Source organism: Lycorma delicatula, chromosome 7, assembly GCF_047948215.1.
Source record: "Lycorma delicatula isolate Av1 chromosome 7, ASM4794821v1, whole genome shotgun sequence".
NCBI classification, from domain to species: Eukaryota; Metazoa; Arthropoda; class Insecta; order Hemiptera; family Fulgoridae; genus Lycorma; species Lycorma delicatula.
The window spans coordinates 97,021,094-97,040,867 of record NC_134461.1 but is presented as its reverse complement, the minus strand read 5'-3'; the positions used below and the strand labels follow the sequence as shown (position 1 = coordinate 97,040,867).

Sequence of the window (19,774 nt, the reverse complement as noted above, 5' to 3'; positions counted from 1 at the left end):
ATCAAACAATTATCGTAATCTTTTCTTTATCAGTTATATTAATAGGAAATTGCTATCTTTATTTTTTATTTTTATTTATACATCATTTTCTTCTTAATAGGTTCATCTATTCTAAATATGGATCCTTATTTATAGTTATACAAGTTTCTCCTTATATTACTCTATCATTAGAATTAAGCATTGCCCATTTTGGGATTGCTAAATCATTTCTTCTTTTTTTTTTTTTAGTGCATATGTTTTTTTCTATTTACTGATTTTAGAATATAAGGAACATAACTGTTTTATGTTTTCTTGTAAGGGCTGTTCCAGTCTTGCTATCATTTCTGAAATGGTTCTTGGACTGCTATACCAATCTTTTATAAATGACATAATAATTTTTCCTTATCTCAAGATTTCATTAACATTTCACTTTTCTATAATCTTTACCTCAGATACTTTATTTTTAAATATATTCTTATTTCTCAATAAAAAATTTTAAACCATAAGTTAGCACAGAAACAGCTGTAACATTACAAAATTTTGGAAAAGTGAACTAGATCAGTCAACATTAATTTCAAGATCTTGTGATGTCATAGAAAAGTTGAAATTAATGTGACATTTTCAATCTGTGGTTGTCTTAAACTGTTTTTCATTTACTGGTTATTTATAAAGAAAGCTATTTGATAATATTTACTAAGTTCCTTCTTAATTCAGTTAACCTTTCTTTACTGAAATCTGCCCTGAAATTTGTATTTCCTGTTTTTTTCACTACAGCAGAACCAATATAAATGCTGATTACACTATTAATAAAAAGTAAAAAGCTGAAAATTTCCCTTTTCATAATATTCCATAATTTTTTTTATTAAGTTAATTCATTTTATTCTAAGAATTAAAATCAAGGTTATGAGTTGGTTGCTGATCAAATTTTTTTTTCTTGACAATAACATTTATGGACCGGTGCCAGTTTTATTAGCTGTTTTTAATAAGTTGATATTTTATTAATGCAGATTTTATCATAGATTTGTTAATATGGTTGCTTTTGGTCAATTTGATCTTTTCTTTGCATTCTTTCTTTTATTGTTGTTCTTTATTTTGCTTTATTTCCTTATTCCTTTTCTTTTTTCTTCTTACTTTTAATGTATTTACTAAAATATTAGTAAAGTAACAAATTGACTGCATTATAACAAAGATTAAAAAAAAAAAATTAAGATTTAACTTCTGTTTTTTTTTTTTTTAATTTAATTGCTTTGTATTTTTATTTAATATGTAAGTATTGATTTTCAGGTCAGTGTGGATGTTTATTTTACTGTTATTCATTTTCATTATTAAATTTTTTATAATTGCTTCTAAAAGTGCAGTTTTTACCCATAAAAATCTAAATCGGTATTTTTAGGTTCAGTTCACAGTTTAAAATTATGCAAATTAAAATTTAGAGTTAAATTTCACTTCTCCATACTGAACCCCTTGTTTATCTATCCAACATCACTTTTTTATCAACGTTATAATGAACATTATATAATTTAATGAATTGTTTATATTTATTTGAACAAATGAAATTATCTTTAGAATTTCTTAAGTTAACAAAGAAATAGATAAAAAAAGTGATTTATATAGAACGTAGTAGATTATAGTTACTTCTCAGGCTACAATTACTTATTTTATAAAATTTCTTAATTCTTGTATTAGAAATTAATTTGTTGTTGAATTAGAGTACGCTAGTATTTTGCCTTTTTGTGTGTGTTTAATTTTGCTTTTCAACAGAAAAGTATGTTCTTGTTAATTGTAAGATAAATTTAGAGATTTATTTTATAGATATGCTGTTTTTTTAAGATAATGCAAACCAGCTTTTCATTTCATTTTATATAAATATGTTTTTTATAGTTGTTTTTTTAAATGACAGAAAATCATTAATCATTGGCCTAGTCTTAGGTATATACCAAATTCTATAGATAATATTTTATAAATATATATGAAACATATGATTTAACGTGGTGAAATTGGTATCAAAAATTTTGTAACATTTCAACACAATCTTGTATTAATTGTCTAATTTATGTAAACAATAAAACCTTTAAACTATGACAATATTTTAATTTGTTGATGTGAATTATAAAAAAAATATTTTAAAAACTAAAGGGAAGAGGAAATGAAATCACAAAGTTTACAGTTAAATAGAAATTTCTTATAAAATTAATAATTTAAACTAAAAACAAGAATGAGCCACTCAAAACAAATCTCATTGCACAAAATTATTCTTTATAAAAAACAAAGGAATACTTAAACTAGTTAAATATTATGTAGTTATATTTAGATTGCATTAAAATGCTAAATAAAAGAAAATTTTCATGTTTTTATTAGAACCAATACATCTGCAGATACAATTGCAGTGTAAAAACAACAGTTACATAATTTCAGAAATAAAGGTGATTCAAATTGCATCAGATTTAATGTATAGATAACCCCCTTAATAATTCACAAGTTGAAAATTAGTGCAGTTTTTCCAGGATTATTTAATTTAATGAACATGTAAACATCATAAATAATGATAAAACTTGCATTGTTATTTAAGAAGGGTTTCAAATTTCAATGTCAAATATATTAAGAATTTACTTAGGACGTAAATTCCTTAATTTACCAACTTTAAATGTAAAATTTTTTACGTAAAACAGTGTGATGATACAGCATCTAATAACCATATTTCTAGAAATATGAACAAGTTTTCTCTTATGAAGAATAACCTGACTCACTACTCCTGTCATCAGTCAGGGAATTAAAAGATAACATCAAGATGTGCTAATTAGCAATTGAAAATTATGTTATCATTTATAGTCAACATTTTGGCACAATTTGATAGGAACAGGAAATGATCTCATTGTTTATATATATATGTTATAGTATAGTTATATCCTAGTATATTTATAATTAAATCCTAGTAAAGGAAGTTACTTTTATTCGGATTTGAATACTAGATCGTGCATACCGGTGTTCTTTGGTGTTTGGGTTTCAATTAACCACACATCTCAGGAATGGTCGAATTGAGATTGTATAAGACTACACTTCATTTACATTCATACATATTATCCTCATTCATCCTCTGAAGTAATACCTTGGTGGTTCCGGAGGCTAAATAAAAGAAGTACAGTTATATAGGGTTCATTATTATCTGTCTTTTAAATTTTTAATCACTTATTAAGTTTACATTGTTTACTTATAAATATAGATAGGTTTATAACATCAGATATTATTTGTTTCAAAGTGATGAAACTTTGACACATATTCTGTAAGTGGTACTTATTTTAAAATATTTGTAATGTATGATATTAACAAATACAGGATGGGCCACGAAAAAGAAGCCCCACCATTGTCTACAGTAACCTAAGATTGATATTAAGAAATAATATGACCTGTACTAATCTTCACAATAAGTAAATGTTGAAAATTATCACCAATAACAGCTAAACACATGTGCACGGTTTTACAAAGGCAGGTGTACATGTGTCAATTCTGCTGGGGTAATACTGCTAATGCATGTCCCGATATTCTCCTTCAGTTCTTCGATTGTGTGTGGATTGTTTTGATACAATCATCCTTTCATCATTCTTCTCAAATAAAGGTTACATGTCAACAAGTCTGGTGGCCACGGCGGCCATAAACCTCTACTCACTGTTCGCTTATAGGAAACAGTTCATCAAAATGAGCAAGTGACTCAGATGTGTGACAGGTCATCCCATCCTGCTGGAAAAAGCAGTACTCACATTCTTCTGTCAGCTATTACACAGTCACCTAAAATGGTCAGGTATACATCTGTGTTAACTGTGGTGTTGAAAAATATTGGACCAACAACAAGCATGGCGAGCACAGAACACCACACACCTATGTTATGGTCATATAAGGGTCCCTTGTGTATTGGGTGCAGATTTTCTGACGCCCAATACCTGCTATTTAGGGCATGTACATATCCTAATAAATGAAACCATGCCTTGTCTGGCATGATAAACTTAAACTGGTCCAATAGACCACCTGTAACCATATTCAATAAGCATCAACAAAAAATTACACATTTTCCATATTCTGAGGGTATACTTTTTTGTGGCCTACCCAGATCTTTAATATGCTGGTTTAAAAGACCAGTCGCCCTTAGCCAAACACCCATAATTGTACAAATAATGTAGAACGATCCAAGTTATTTAAACAATAAAATAGTCATTTTTTCTTTGTTGTTAGGTAGCCAGCATGTAGTTTCTTGTAAGTGTCATTGAACCTGCATGATAGTGATTTAAAAGAGTCCCCTTTGTGTTCATCAGTGTGTCCAACCATTTCGTTAGCCTATACTTGCAATTTGCTTGTTTTTTCATTCTGATTATTTTCCCTTTCTGATCTTTTTATCTATTGAGCTAATGCTGGGAATATCATTAACTGAAATCAAGAATTATAATTGAAGAATTTTTCCATAAAATTGTTTTATGATAGAAACTTACTGTAATTTGATCATTAAATATAAAGAGCAACCACTATTTTTTTTGTTTTAAGAAATAAAAATTTATTCATGTCAAAAGTTAGAAGATATAAATAAGATTGTATCTTTACTTAGAGAATAAAAAAAAAAATACATTAGCTATCTTGTCTTTAAAAGTCTAAAGAAGTTTAGTCATGGTTGGTATATCTTTCAATGGGTTGAGTGTTAATCCTTAAAAAATAACTAGTGGTGGTAAGAGTTTTTGTGGGTAAAAGATTACATTTAAAGCCTAGTACACACTTGAAAATTGTATAAATATTACTAAAAATCGTGTATAGGTTGTACAAATTGTAACTAAAGATCGTTTTTCTTTTAAAAGTATAAAAAAAAAAAATAAAAATATTTGTTACTTTGTTATCTTATTTTGAAGGGGAGCATACTAAGTAAAAAAAAACCTGAAGTGCGTATGTTTCTAAATACTGTATGTTTAATCTGGTTTCTAAAGTGATTAGTCTATTACCATTTTTATTACTATGTTGTTTGCCCCTATTACTTCAGAACAAATTCAGAAATTTCTTGTTTGGGTATTTTGAATGTTTATATCAAATTTATTTAGGAATCTCCAGTGGTAGAAAACAGTGTCACAGCTGACCTGATCAGTGGGGAAATAATTTTGATAAATTTGATGTTCAGTGTTGTATTTTATCTCCAATCATTTTTAATGTATAAAATAATTTGTTTATGATTTGAAACTTAAGAGTCATAATTTCAAGTTTCTGAATCTCTGTCCAACTTTTAATTTCAGATCATTTGAAAGACTACTGACGTGACCGCTATGTATAAGGAATATTTGGCTTCATACCCAAATTTTTTATTTTGTTCACTTTTTTCTTTTCAATAATTAACATACAAAATACACAAAACAGTTGCTACAATGTAAGAATGAGAATTAAAATGCAGATTGATCATGTTTTAAAACTTCCAATATGTCTAGATGCTATGCAGTATTTGGATTTTATTTATAACATTTTGATCAGTTATTCAAATGTGTACTAGTCTTAATAACATTGTGAAGTTCTTTCAATACGCTCTGTACTCAATTCAATTCAGCTTCTGATATAAGAATATTTAATTGTATAATAGATTTATTAATTTAATTATGTTACATAAATTAAGATTATTTTCATATTACATTAACTTATTATTTATTGATTTAATTAGTACTTAGTATTCAGTACATTCATTTTTTTTTTATAGCTCAAAAGATTTATTAGTGGTTTTTTTAAAATATATTTTTATGCAGAGTGGCCATTTTACTTTACTGATTTTTCTAATCCAATTTATGATTGATAAAGTAAAAAAATATTTTATTTTTAATTTTCTTGTTATTTATTTTGCGCTATTTGTTACTCTTTTATCTTATAGAAGTAAATATTATATTGCAGAGTATTGTTATGTAGAAGTAATAAAATTCAGTTTTTATGTTTCTCATTAATTTTATTGCCTTCTTTTATTAGACTGAAAATTATGCAGTAAAGTATTTGTTGCATTTTGTTTAGTAGTTAGTAATGCATTTTTACCTGTAATTTATTTATGTAGGATTGTGTTTCCTTTGCAGGTAGGATTAATAGTAATTTTAATTTTTGTTTTATTTATGTGTGTTGGGAAGTAGAGTTAGAAAAGCGGTTTTCAAATATTTAGGGTGTTGGTATTTTTTTAGTGTTGAAGTACTTAACTGGTGGTATTTAAAAAAAAATTGATATGTATTTCTTTTAGTTTTTTTGGTTATATTTTTGATTTTTTTGTGTTTTTCTCTTTTGTTTCAATTCAATTGTCGATGTGTAATACTTTACTACTACTTCCCCTTCTTCTAATATTGGTGACTGGTGGCGAAAAAACGAATCCATTTCGTATTTTTTTCCTGTAAGTATAGTTCACAGGATCACAAGAAAAACAAAATGCTTATTGTTTGTTTTGTTTTGCAGTATTATTTATATATTTATTTATTTTCACCTCTTTATCTGTTTATTTGATCATCTTCTAATAACTTTGTATTGATTTCTGGTATTTTTGGGTACATTCATTTCTTAATATTTTTATTTCTTTCATCTTATTTCTTTTGCTTTTGGTTGCATTACATCACTAATACACTAACTAATCATTCGTAAAATAATGTATGTTTTATTATTATTATTGTTATTATTATTTGTCATGTGTTTTCTTGTTTCAGTACTACAATCTTATACTGCAACTACTGGTGATTTATGAAAAATATATTTATATTATATTAACCCCTTCATAAGTTAATGGTATTATGTAATATTTACATCTTTTTCATTATGTGACTACAAATTTTTCTATTAAAATTTGATGTAAATAATATTTTCGTTGCCAGAAATCGATAGATTTTTTTTTTATGAAAATGAAAATTTCTTACACCTTAGAAATCTGAGAAAATATGAATCAAGTGATGGTTTAGCTGTTCTACTTTTCTTGTCAGTTTTTGTTTATTCTAACCATGTTTAGGAATAATTGATGTATATTATTATCAAGTTATGTTCTTAGTATCTGCTCTTATTTGGTAAAGTAAAACAGGGTTTCATTAGTGATTTTAAAAATGTTAATCCAGCCCTTGGTTTCCTAATCTGATTTGAATTTTGATGCCAAGTGATTTTAAAGTCATTATTTAGGAATATTTGTGTTCAATAAGTTTCTGTTAAAAGATATTAATCATTATTTTCAATTTCACAATATTTTATTTACATTATTATTAAAAAATGTTATATTTTAGAATTATTATTTTTGGTTTTATATTGAAACAGATCCAGATATTTAATAATTTTTTCTTTTTTTTATTACAAAAATAAAATTTTTTTATTAGAGTGAAATTGAAATAATGCAGCATTAGTATTATTATTACCTGCATTTTCTATTTTTAACTTTGTCAACTGTTGATCAGTAGAATGGTGGGGAACTTTTGCAATTACTATGTGGATATAGTCATGGTAATTTATTAATTCCTGGTTAATAAGACGTTAAGTTTTAGTTTACATATTTCAGGTTATTACAATTTTTCATCTAGAAAAACATATGTATGGTGAATACTATTGAATTAAATAGTTTTAAACTATTCTAACCGTGTAGGTAATCCCAAGAAGAAAACTATTCGTGATGGTCCAAAAGTAAAAAAAAATTTGAATCAAGTTTAAAAGATATTACTCCATTACATATATATATACTTTATATACAACTACCAAAAAAAAAAAAAAACTTTGTGTGTGTGTGTGTGTGTGTGTGTGTGTGTGTGTGTGTGTGTGTGTGTGTGTGTGTATATTTAAATTCTATTAAATAAACCATATAATACAGAATATAAAGATAAGACATATCTTATCTTAATTTTTTATGAAAGTACTTTTGTGAGATCCTGCTCCCTCAGTCTTGATTGAAATAATTCCATTATTGCATAATAAAAATACTAAAATAATTGAAAATTGCGTATTATACGTAATTATATGCAATTTTCATTATTTTATTATGCAATAATGGAATTATTTCAGTCATGACCGATGATGCAGGATCTCATAAAAGTACTTTCATGAAAACTTAACATAATATATGTCTTATCTCATTATTCTGTACTAGGCAGTTTATCTAATAGAAATTAAATATAATTTAACAGTACAGAGAAATAGTATAAAACTTAAAAAGATTAGTTGCAGTAAAAAAAAAATTATATATATATATATATACATACAGGATATATAACAAAGTTCTTCCAGGACTTTCATATCTTATTCTTCTTGTGAAGATAATGGAAAAAGTTCATAATAAACATATATTCTAAAATGCTTTGTTTGCAAGTTATGGCTAGTGAAAGATTTTACTTGATTTCAGCTACCCTGATGAAACGAGGTCGTACTGAGATCTCTAGAATGTTAAATAAGGGGCAGAATTAGTGATTTCTTTATGGTTTTGACTGGAAGAATAAAACTGCATCGATAATAATTTTATCAGTAACAGTGTCGTGTTGGGGTAGATGATTCATAGCTGGTACAAATAGTAGGTAGTGAACTTGTTTCCTGAAGATTGTGCAAGGTCGTGTTAATTATACTGGGATCTGGAATCCTGTGATTCGTAAAACGTATTTCATATTCTACTGCAGCAGCTGTAGCATTACCATTACACACATCCAAAAATACCATATCAGTGTATTCCTCTGTTGTAAATAAGTATAGCATTACTTCAATGACAAACCAATCATGCTCAAACTAAAATTCACAGAAAACTTCTTCCCTAACAACAGGACAGTTCACAGTACCTGATATGCATTATATCTTACAGAATGATCTAAACACTAATTCAGTATTGTGCATTGTTGATCAGTTTTCATTTATGTATTTTCACTTATTTATTTATACTTTCTGGAACATAAATTCTAAATTTTTTAAATTAATGACTTGAATAATTTGATTCACAAATTTTTTAAGTTTTATACAGTTTTTATAAACTGAATTTAAATTCAGGGGTTAATATAATATATGTATGTTAATTAAGTTAAATATAATTTATTACAGAATATTTCAGCAATCATTTATGTGTTGTAAAATTTGTTTTGTATGCACTTACAAGCTGTGTCTGGTGGTTCTTTCACTTATAAGCTAATTTTAAGATATTGACAGGAGAGCTTTGTATTCAATAATTATGTTTCTGAATCTTTTGTATTTTAAGTATAGATTTGTAGGGATTTTTTCAATTTCAACATGTATGTAATTCAACGAAGTATTTTTATTTATTATTAAAATTTGTTGCTGTGTGACAATTGGACTTTGTATGTGTACATTGTTCATATGTTTTATTCAGCATACTGATAATGGTATGCAGAATTTAACGTTTTTGAATATAATGTAATGTAAATTACTTATTATATTAAAGTAGCAACTTTATAGTTGTTGTTTTTGAGTTGTGATGCTAACTTTTACTTTGAACTGAGATTTGGATTTGAAAATATGATTTTTCACTAATTATATGAGTTTGAATCTAATAATAACAAGCAGGTCATGATAATTCACAATTGGAACGTATCAGGGAATAAAAATCAAGGTGATATATATTGGAAAATAAAGGATGTTATAAAGATATATATTTATTTTTTACTTATATATAAGTACACAAGAAAGTACTGAAGAGCCAGTCGTGAAAACCATTTGGTGATGTGGTTTTTTTATAGTTGCATTTGGCAGTTGGTGTCTAATTATCATAAATTAATTAAAAAAGTCCATTGTATAAATCTGTACCAAACTTTTTAATAAAGGTTCTCTCAACATGGATGTTTTTTTACTTTGTCTATATTTAAAATTTTCAGATTAATTTTTTTTATTACAGAGAATACCTATCTATGACAATACATTCCTTAACTCATGATTACAAGGTATTAATTGAATTTGGTTGTTGCTAGCTGAGAAATTTTCCTTACTTGAGGATAATTTATCTTAATCTGCTCTTGGAATGATATTTTCAACTGTTTTATTCATTTTATTTCTTTAAAATTTCATTGTATAAAGATTAAAATAATACAGTTCTCCTGTTAATATGAACAATATATTTTTTACATTAGTTTAATGTTGTGTGCTTGGTAAATTTATCTCATTCAGTTTTAATGTTATTTTTATTATATGCTATATTAATTAAGTATGAATTGTGTGTTTTGTATGTGAGATTGGGTGTGTAATTATTGTATGGCTTTATTGTTTGTTCATGCATTCAATCGTACAGAAGCTATACGATGTGTGCAATTCTCTCAAGGTATGTTTGCAGTGTTGCTTTTGAATGTGCTTTTTGTAGTTATTATTTTTTTTCATTGTACTTTGTTATTTTTATGCTTATTATTTTTTAGTTTATTTAAACAAATTTTTGTTATATAAACTAAAGAAATATTTTGTGATTTTTAGCAATATTTCTTTATTGAGATTTATGGTTTTTATTATTACTGTTATTTATTTTTTAGTAGGTTATTTAGTTATTGCTCACCATAAATTATATTTTTAATAAAAATTTAAATTCCGTTGAACATTTATAGATTGTTTTTTAAAACAATGTTTGTGATCTATTTTTGGATGTTGGGTAATAACTTAGTGTTTTTTATTACAGTTTACTCACTTATAATATTCATAACTACAAGGCATATTTATAAAGTTAGGGCCGTTTGGACATTAAAAAAATTAACTGGGAAAAGATTTTTACCCATAGTTTTAGTTCACTACATATCTACTTCCCTTTTCTACATAATCACCATTCAGTTCTAAGCACGTTTTGTAACGCTGCACCAGTTTCTTTAACTCCTCTGCATAGACTTTCACCACCTGGGAATTGAATCAGTTGACAATAGCAGTCTTTAATTCCTCAACGTTTTCAAACTGTTATCCATCAAATCACTTTTTCAAATGCAAGAAGAGAAAGTAGTTGCTAAGTGCAAGGTTGGGACTATATGGAGGGTGGTCACAAAGTTCCCAATAAAAATCTTGAATTTTCTTCTTGGTTAAGGCAGCACTGTGAGGACATGCATTGCCATGGAGGAGGACTATGCCGGATGACAGTGTCCTGTATCGTTAATTGTGGATCGCAGGTCTCAGTTTGTTGAGCATTTTGCAGTACACGTCAGCTGTAATTGTTGATCCACGTTCCATGAAATCAACCAAAATTATGCCCTTTTCGTCCCAGAAAACAGTAGCCAACACTTTTCGACTCAAGTACGGAAATTGCTTAAACTTTTTCGGTTTTGGGGAACTTGAATGGCGCTGCTGCATTGACTGTCGTTTCAATTCTGTGTTGGTGTAGGATATCCATGTCTCATTGCCTGTAAAATGTGGGAAAATAAATCATTTCCATTTTGTCAATAGCGGTCCAAAAAAACTCTTTCACTGCGCATTCTTTGCTCTTTGTGTTTATCGAAGAGCACTTTCAGTACCCACCTTGCATACAATTTGTGATATCCGAGCTTTTCTGCGATAATCGTGTAGGTAGAGGTGCATTTAACATATGGAAATTCATCAGCCAGAGCACTAATCATCAGTCACCAACCACATCATAGTTTTCGGTTCACTTGTTCAATGATTTCATCAGTCTGAATACTGGGCTTGCCACTCTGCTCTTTGTCATACACATTTGTGTGACCATTTTTAAAGTCTCGACATCATTATCTAATCTTTCCTTCATTCATTAGTGTAGGTACATATACTATACACAAGATCTGATGAATTTCAGCAGCTAAAGATCCTTTTGAACACAAAAATAAAATCACAGCACGCACTTCAGAACTGGCGGGAGAAACGATTGCGATGATGACATTGTGATCTGCATTCACTGGCAGGCAAACGACTACTGATTCAAAACAACAACTGCCCTGGCTTCGTAAATAGTTGATAGATGGCCCTGCTTGCATGAAATTGTATTCAGACCTGCTTATATTTAAATATAAGCCTTACTTTATGAATATGCCTTGTACTTTTTTTTTATTTGAGTAACTATGATGCCATTATTTTCTTGTAAGGTGCATTTACATTTACAAATGTAAATTATGTGAGTAACTATGTCATTATTTTCTTGTAAGGTATATTTACATTTACAAATGTAAATTATATATATGGAATGTCTCAGGCTTGAAACTTCAGATACATTAATATATATACACCTCTCCTATTCCAGAGGGGTATCTGAAATCATAGTATTTCGTAATAATGTTTTTTGTCTTGCATTGTATATGAATAATAGGAGGTGTTAGGATGGTGGGTTCTTCAGCTACTTGTCTCTTATCTTGCAGCCACTTAGCAGGAAACAGTGCCCAAATAGGCCTACAGACAGCTGGCCCCTACCAGGTCTCAATAAGGAACCCACCGGGTTCCTTATCTACCACTGGGTCTAGTGGTGAATGCATCTTTCCAAATCAGCTGATTTGAAAGTTGAGAGTTCCAGCGTTACTTTTATACAGATTTGAATACTAGATCATGGATACCGGTGTTCTTTGGTGGTTGAATTTCAATTAACCACACATCTCAGGAATGGTTGAACTGAGAGTATACTTTATTACAAGACTCTACTTTATTTACATTCATTCATATCATCCTCATTCATCCTGAATGGTAATTCCCAGAGGCTAAACAGGAAAAAGAAAAGGTCTCAATAAGGATTACTGTACAAGTCACACAGCCCATAAGTTATCATCCACAACATAGTGGGTTCTTACTAACATCCCCATAGCTTAATATAAGGAGAAGAGATCATTGATGTTAAAAGTGGGGGCTTATGAGAAAAGAAAATTTACCATAGAAGGATCATGACCTCCCCCACCCAGAATATAACTTCAAGATTCCTCCTGGGATTAGTTTTACATCCTACTCTCAGCTCCTTAGAAGATTAGGCTATATTTCTCTAGGGTAGGAAGGAACATTATTGATAAGGATTTTATATTTAACTGTCAATACTTAAATATCTAATCCAGTCAAGTTTGCTGTTCCTCCTACCGGACCATCTAAGAAACTATTTTAGACTTCTACATCTGAATTATGAACTGTTCAAACAGAATGCTGTAGCAGTTGCTAACTTTAATAAGAGTGTTTCTTGATAAAAAGTAGTTGACTGGATTTAATTTTAAACTTTTGGTAATGTATTTGGCATGGTTATTCAAATAAAAAAAATTATGAATGTTATAACCTGGTAAAGTGTAACAGTAAACACTAAATTATTACCTTACATCCAAAAAGAATCACAAAAAAAAAATTTAATTAGACTAAAAATGCCAAACAATAAAATAAAGGAAAAATTGTTTTTATAAAAACCTTGTTCTTTCTATTGATTTCCTTAGATTGCTGAAGTTAAAGAATATAGGATAGTTTCCACGTAATGTGTGTATGGACTATGTTCCTTTGGTAATATGCTCTTTGTTTCTATATAAAAAAGCACTTTTGGATTAGTATTTACCAATCATTAGAAAGAACACTGTCATCATTTAACTTCATTATCGATTTCATTATAAACCTCCTGCGCTGAAATTATTGAGATTATTCTTTCATAAATTAGTCTTGATTTTTTTCTCTTTAGTTTATGATATGTTCGTTTAACTGAAACATATTAAACATTTTATGAAAAAGTTAAAAATGATATCTGAAAAAAATAATGTTTTATATTTTAAGTTACAAAACATTAAACTGTTTATGATAAACTATAGTTTTATGTTATCCTCATTACAGTATCTAATCTTGTACAGTACTAATATTTTAACAAAAGTTAAAAAGTGATATGTTTATGCATCAATAATAAAAATGTATATTTCTAAAATTTCCTCTGGCCATTTTAGATTTTAGGAATATTTTATTTATATTTTGATCTCGCACATGGTTTTGAATGCACTTTAAAGGAAGATGAGTTGGATGAAGTAATGAAAAATTCCAGAGTTTGGAAATTGAACCCAAAACTAAGCCAATCTAGAATCCGTCATCCTAATCATCTGTTTGTTAACTTTGCTTTACCTGATTGGTTCTTTAGCCACTGGTTGGCTTTTTATGCAACTCCTGGATAAAAAAAAAACAAGATCCTTGTGTAATTCTATGGGCTAATAAAGTACTTTTTCTTCAACTATGGTCAAAGCAAAAAATTAATTCATAGTTAGTTCATGGATGTTTTGTAAGAATAAATTGAACTGTAATATTTTTCTCATCTATGCAGTACAGTGTTCTAATAATTGTCCTCTTTCTTGAATGGATGGTATTTGATAGATGGCCCAATTTTTCTGAGGTGTGTCTGGATGGATATGTCTTGTAAGAAAGTTATTGGAAAAACAATGATATAAACTTCTTAAAGCCATTATTATTCTGTCCTTACCGACACCCTTTCATTAAACACATATCTTTGACTGAAGAGGTCAGACTGTCTAGTGATAATTCTCAAAGTTCAGACAATAGTAGTACCATGTGTTATGATTAAGTTAAGTTACAAGATTTTTATTTATTAATCGTGCAAATGGTTTTTTTTTTTTTTGTTTATTGACCTTGTTTAATGAATTTATGGAATGTTGGTCATTCCGATGGAAATGCAAATTGATTTAAAAATAAAATTGTAAATTTTATTGAGAAAAAAAAGGATTTTTAAATGTTTTGTCAAAATAAATTTTTTTACTGCAAATTAGAAACATTGTGCATGATTGGATCAGAAATTAATGAGAAAAAATTATTCTACAAATAATAAATTGGTGATATATATATATATATATATTCCTTTTCTCCTGTACCAACTGGTTGTTTCTTAAGTCAGGAATTAGTCTTTCATGTCATCTTGTAGAATTTGGAAATATTAAGCTGTTGTAAATAACTGATAAAAGTATATCACTCAAATATTTTTAAATGTATCTGTTTCTGTACTCTTAACCATAATAAATGAAAGTTATCACAACTGTAGACCTGGCTTTTTTAAAATAAGTAAATAAAATTTTAATAAGTATGTTTTTCCATTTTTTTTTTTTGTTGTAATTGCTTTAATGGTATAATTTTGAAATACAATAACTTCTGTTGATTTAATTTGTTGACAGCTGTTTCATAGTATTGTCTTTGCACATTCTTAGTACATTGAGAATTGTATGTAATTTAGTCATACATCGTAGGGTAATATTACATTAATTATATCAATATTGCATTGTCTGATATTATATTTCTTAAGATTTATCAAGATTATGTTCAGAGAAGCTGTACATTTGTTAACATTAAGTCTTACTGCGACTAATGTTCTTAAGTGTTATATTTACTAAATTTATGAAATATTTGATTTATTAAGAGGACAAAATCCCCTTGACGTATAATAAATATTATCAAGTATATTAAGTAATAAAATAATTTTGATTTGTTTAGAAAAATTGTTTCCTTAAACTCTTTTTTGTAATGTAGTAAGTAATACCTTATAAAAGGATACAGTCTTTATTGAAACATTATTATTACTATTATTTTTTTTTTTAAATTCAATTTTGTAAATAATTCTTTTCTTCTAATCTCAATCTTTTACTTTTGTCATGCTGTTTCATTTTATGTTTATTTCTTCTGCTAACTTTGCTTGCTAATGTTTATAAAAGTTATTTTTTATAGTTTGCATTCCTTTATTGCATTAGTTTATTTTATTAAATTGTAAATGTGCAGTTTATTATTTTAAAAAATAAATATCTATAAATTATAATTTTTACTTATGTTATTGATCAATCGTAAATTAGTTATTAGATAATTAAATAGCAAAATTTTAATTTTATGTGTTTTATATATATACATATATGACAGTTATTATTATGGGCTGTTATTATTCAATTTTGACTTAATTTAAATGGCCTGTTTGTAAAATAAATACATGTTAATAAATTATTCACAAATAATGTTATACATTTACAACTTCAACTCCAAATAATCTAAGCCCTTTTTCAGTACACCTTAAATATATCAACATCAGCATGTAGAAATGGATGCTAATTTATCTCTGTATGGTAAGAGTGGTTTTACTGGATTCAGAAATATATAGGAATGATACTAAGATTAGGGAAATAAAGGAAAGTAAGCAGTTCATACAAAACAAAAATACTCACACACTGTTCCCAGTAAAATATTGAAATTCACAAAAATAAACTCTGCATTTTATTTTTTAACTTAATCTTTACGAACTCAGTTAGCTTACAATTACTGTGGTTCTTTACAGTTATAACGGTGGAGTTAGAATTTTTTTCAGATATCAGGTGGTTTCCAAACAGGTTTAGGTCGATGCTTCCAGTCCCTGTTGTTTAAACTCTCCTAACACCCATGATGTGAATTTAATTACTCCTCCAATTAATTATAATTAACATTTAGAAGGAATATAAAGTTGTCCAATTTTTACAATTTTATGTCCAGTCAGTAGTACTAATTAACGAATCAATTTTCTCAAGCATTTTGTCTTCAAGCAAAATTTTTAATTGTTGCATTATATTTCTTTAGATTTTGCTATAAGCTCATAAATTTTATACAATTCGTATTGGAATTTTAACAGAATTATTACTTTTTTACATTAAGAAATCAAATTGTAGACCTAACTTCACAAATGACATACTGTTTATTGTTGCATCCAGCATTATTCACTGTTGTTGTAAATAAAAATATGCTACTGAAAAAAAGACTGATAGCTATTTAGTGAACTAATTAGAGATATATACCACACATATGGTCTGATTAATTGGTGCTGATTTTTTTTTTTTTGTAATTAGTTCTTAATTTTGCCACTCACCTTGATAAATATATGGATTTTGCCATGCAACTTCCTGATTCTTGGTCAAATATTAAAAACCAACATATGCGTTCTGCCAAGTGTGTTGTGTATTATTTCTGAACTATAAAACCTATCTGAAGGAAATATGCTAATTACATTTTTGAAAAATTAAGAAAAAAGAGCAAGGTTGTATTAGTTTTAGAAAAAATTAATTAGCCTCTGTTTACTCTTTTCTAGATTAATTAAAGTAACTATTACTGTTTACTTATACAGGTTATTGATTGATATTTTTCAGAAACTTACTGTAGTTAAAATAATTATCTGTTTTATTTCCATTGTATTGTATTGTCTTAATAAAAACAAAAGTCCTTTTTTCATAAAATGTATATCCTTTTCTCTGTATTTTTTATTATCTTTGGTTTTGCTTAAATCTTTGGTTCTGAGTAAATTGTTCTGAAAGAGATTTTCAGTGCTAAATAAAGAATATTTTCTGATAAGAAAGTGTTTTTCTCACTGATAATGAGTTAATGGAAAGTGACTTCAAATATGTGAATCAGTGGAACTAATCTAAAAGAACCTGATAGTGTCAGTTTGTGGATAAAAGATAGTATTTTGTATATGTGTTCACATGCTCTTACATTTATGTATAAATATATGTATGCACGTTTTCAGTTTATTAAAAGTAAAACTGCACATAATGAAATTATAAATCTTCTTTTTTTTTAATAATTTAGTATTCTTGAGAATGCTTATTTTTAATTTACATACGTTTATTCATTTTTCTTTTTTCATACATTTTCATATAACAATGTTATTTTAATTTCAGAACAATCTTTCTTCGTATGGTGATAACAAGGAGGACTTCAGTGATTTACCACCAAACCAGAGAAAGAAGAAATTACAAATGAAAGTAGAAGAAATAACTGCAAAAATTCAACAAGAGACTGCTGCAAGGTTTGTAAAATATTAATTATTTTCTTCCTTATAAATTATTTACAATAAAAAAGTTAGTAATCAAAACTTCTCATTAATCATAGTTTAATTTTTTTATCCATTACAAAATAAATTATTTATGTATTTTGTTTTAAATTATATACAAGAAATTTAATTTAAAAGGGTATTGATAGAATTATAATTTATTATCAGTTACATGAATTTTGGAAAAATACAGTAGACTATTATTGTAACAACTTAATTGGTTCTTGGGAAGTTTTCATAAACTGGGAGGTTGTAAACCAAGCCTTTCAGCATGTACAGTTATATTGTTACAGACAATACTGCAGGAAGATCTTCCCTTGGTATTTTTTACATGAAATTAAAATTCAATATAATAAAACAGCTAGGTTCTGTATTACTCAATATTGGGTAAAATTAGTCGTATGGTACATCGTGGCCTGAAGACCAGGCACTTGTTTTTCTTGTTTGACTATATGTATCTTCAATGACGTTTACGTAGAGGACTATTTCATTGCCAGTAAATATCAGTTAAATGTGTTCATCTTCTTCTATTACTTTGGCTTATGTTAGGATAGTTTTTTAGTGGCTTAAAAATCTGCACTTATACCTTCATGTAGTATTTTAATTTTTTATTATCTAACTCACCTTCCAAATGTAATAAATAGCCATTTTTGATTTCACGTCTTCAATTTCACTTTATAATTAATTGCTTTCATGTAGAATTACTGACAAAGCCTTTGCAAAATTAGTTACCTAATGTTAAGAGATTGAGTTGATTGCAATTAAAAACTAATAGATCTTTTAAAATTAATGTAAATTTCTGTTAATGTAAATTGCCTTCCTCGCATTTTTTGAAGAGCTAATTGGTTTCTTTTTTTTGCCATTTTAAGTTGTACAAATTTCTTAATTTCATCAGTAATTTATTTGAATAGAATTAATGATTACAGTGAATTTTATGTAATGTGTAATAAATGTTGCATACAAAACAACATAGAAGCATTGTAATAGAAGTCTTTGACTTGTAATGTTGAAATAAATATTATAAATTAGGTTCACTAAGTAGATCAGAAAACTGATATTTTTAAAATATATAATGTTTTCAGTCATGTTAAAAAAGTACTTGGGAGTACAACATACAATGAAATCGAAACTGTTAAAACAACATCAGTTTGTAAAAGATTCAGTCTGAAGAAGAGGGTTTGGTCAAGGGAACAAAGATAATAGAAAAATGTTGTACCAATTTTTCAAGGATACCTAAGTAAATAGTTATAATGCTTTTCTTTTACAGTCTGTTAAATTAGTTATTTATTTATTTTTTTTAATAAATTAATGGGAGTATTTTATGCTGGTTGTTATAAGTAAGTGATCATAGATTTAGAGAGGGTTGGTCTACTGTAATATTGAATAATTATTACAATCTTTACATTTTTAGTGAAGTTTTAATTTCTAAAATTAGACGTTAAATCGTAAAAATAAAGCCTGTGTTGAGAAATAGAAATATGATTATTTTTTCAGGGATGGATTAATGAAAATGAAAGTTGTTTATGAATCGAATCCAACGATGGGTGATCCAATGACGATAGAAGGTCAACTTAATGAGAGCGGGCACAAATTGGACAAATTAAGAACAGAGCTACAAAAATACCAAGGATTTTTGGATGATGTTGAAGGTGGAAGTCCTGCTGGAAGAAGGCATTTGCAAGCACAAGTTACTCATAGCACACATAATAATGTTAATGGGCTACAAAGAAAACATAGGTACGTGTGGAACTTGTACTTTATTTTTTGTTTCTTTTTCTCTAGGATGTGAAAAAATACATTTTTTTTCTTGGTTAATCTCTTCATCCATTAAAAAAAATGGATGTGTATTAAGACTATCAGATTTTTTAGTTTGTTACTTGTGATGATGCATTTTTAATCTTGATTGCCTTGTTTACAAAGATTTATTCTCTGTGTGAGGGAATACATTTTAGTGAAAACTGTTTGCAGAATTAATGTTAATTTTTCTTTATTGTGTTATAAAAATCAACTTGTTTCTATTTTTATTTATTTGTGAGGGTGAATCAAATTTAAATGGTAATTTCGCTGTTCTACACAGCAAGCAGTTCAGAGCTGGATGGT

At 27.5% G+C, this 19,774-nt stretch overlaps 1 protein-coding gene across 4 annotated transcripts in view; it reads left to right on the top strand.

Annotated features, from left to right (window-relative positions):
• The window catches only part of Cip4 (formin-binding protein 1-like Cip4), a 450,065-nt gene that overhangs the window by 411,185 nt on the left and 19,106 nt on the right, over positions 1–19,774 (top strand). For 3 of the 4 annotated variants that reach the window (XR_012756958.1, XM_075370229.1, XM_075370230.1), the window contains exons 8-9: positions 17,523–17,650; positions 19,169–19,411. Coding sequence is in view for 3 of the 4 variants with exons in the window: in XM_075370229.1 (XP_075226344.1) it covers positions 17,523–17,650; positions 19,169–19,411 (371 nt within the window). In the remaining variant the exon portion in view is untranslated. The remainder of the gene's footprint in view (positions 1–17,522; positions 17,651–19,168; positions 19,412–19,774) is intronic. The other variant, XM_075370231.1, reaches the window with a different exon arrangement.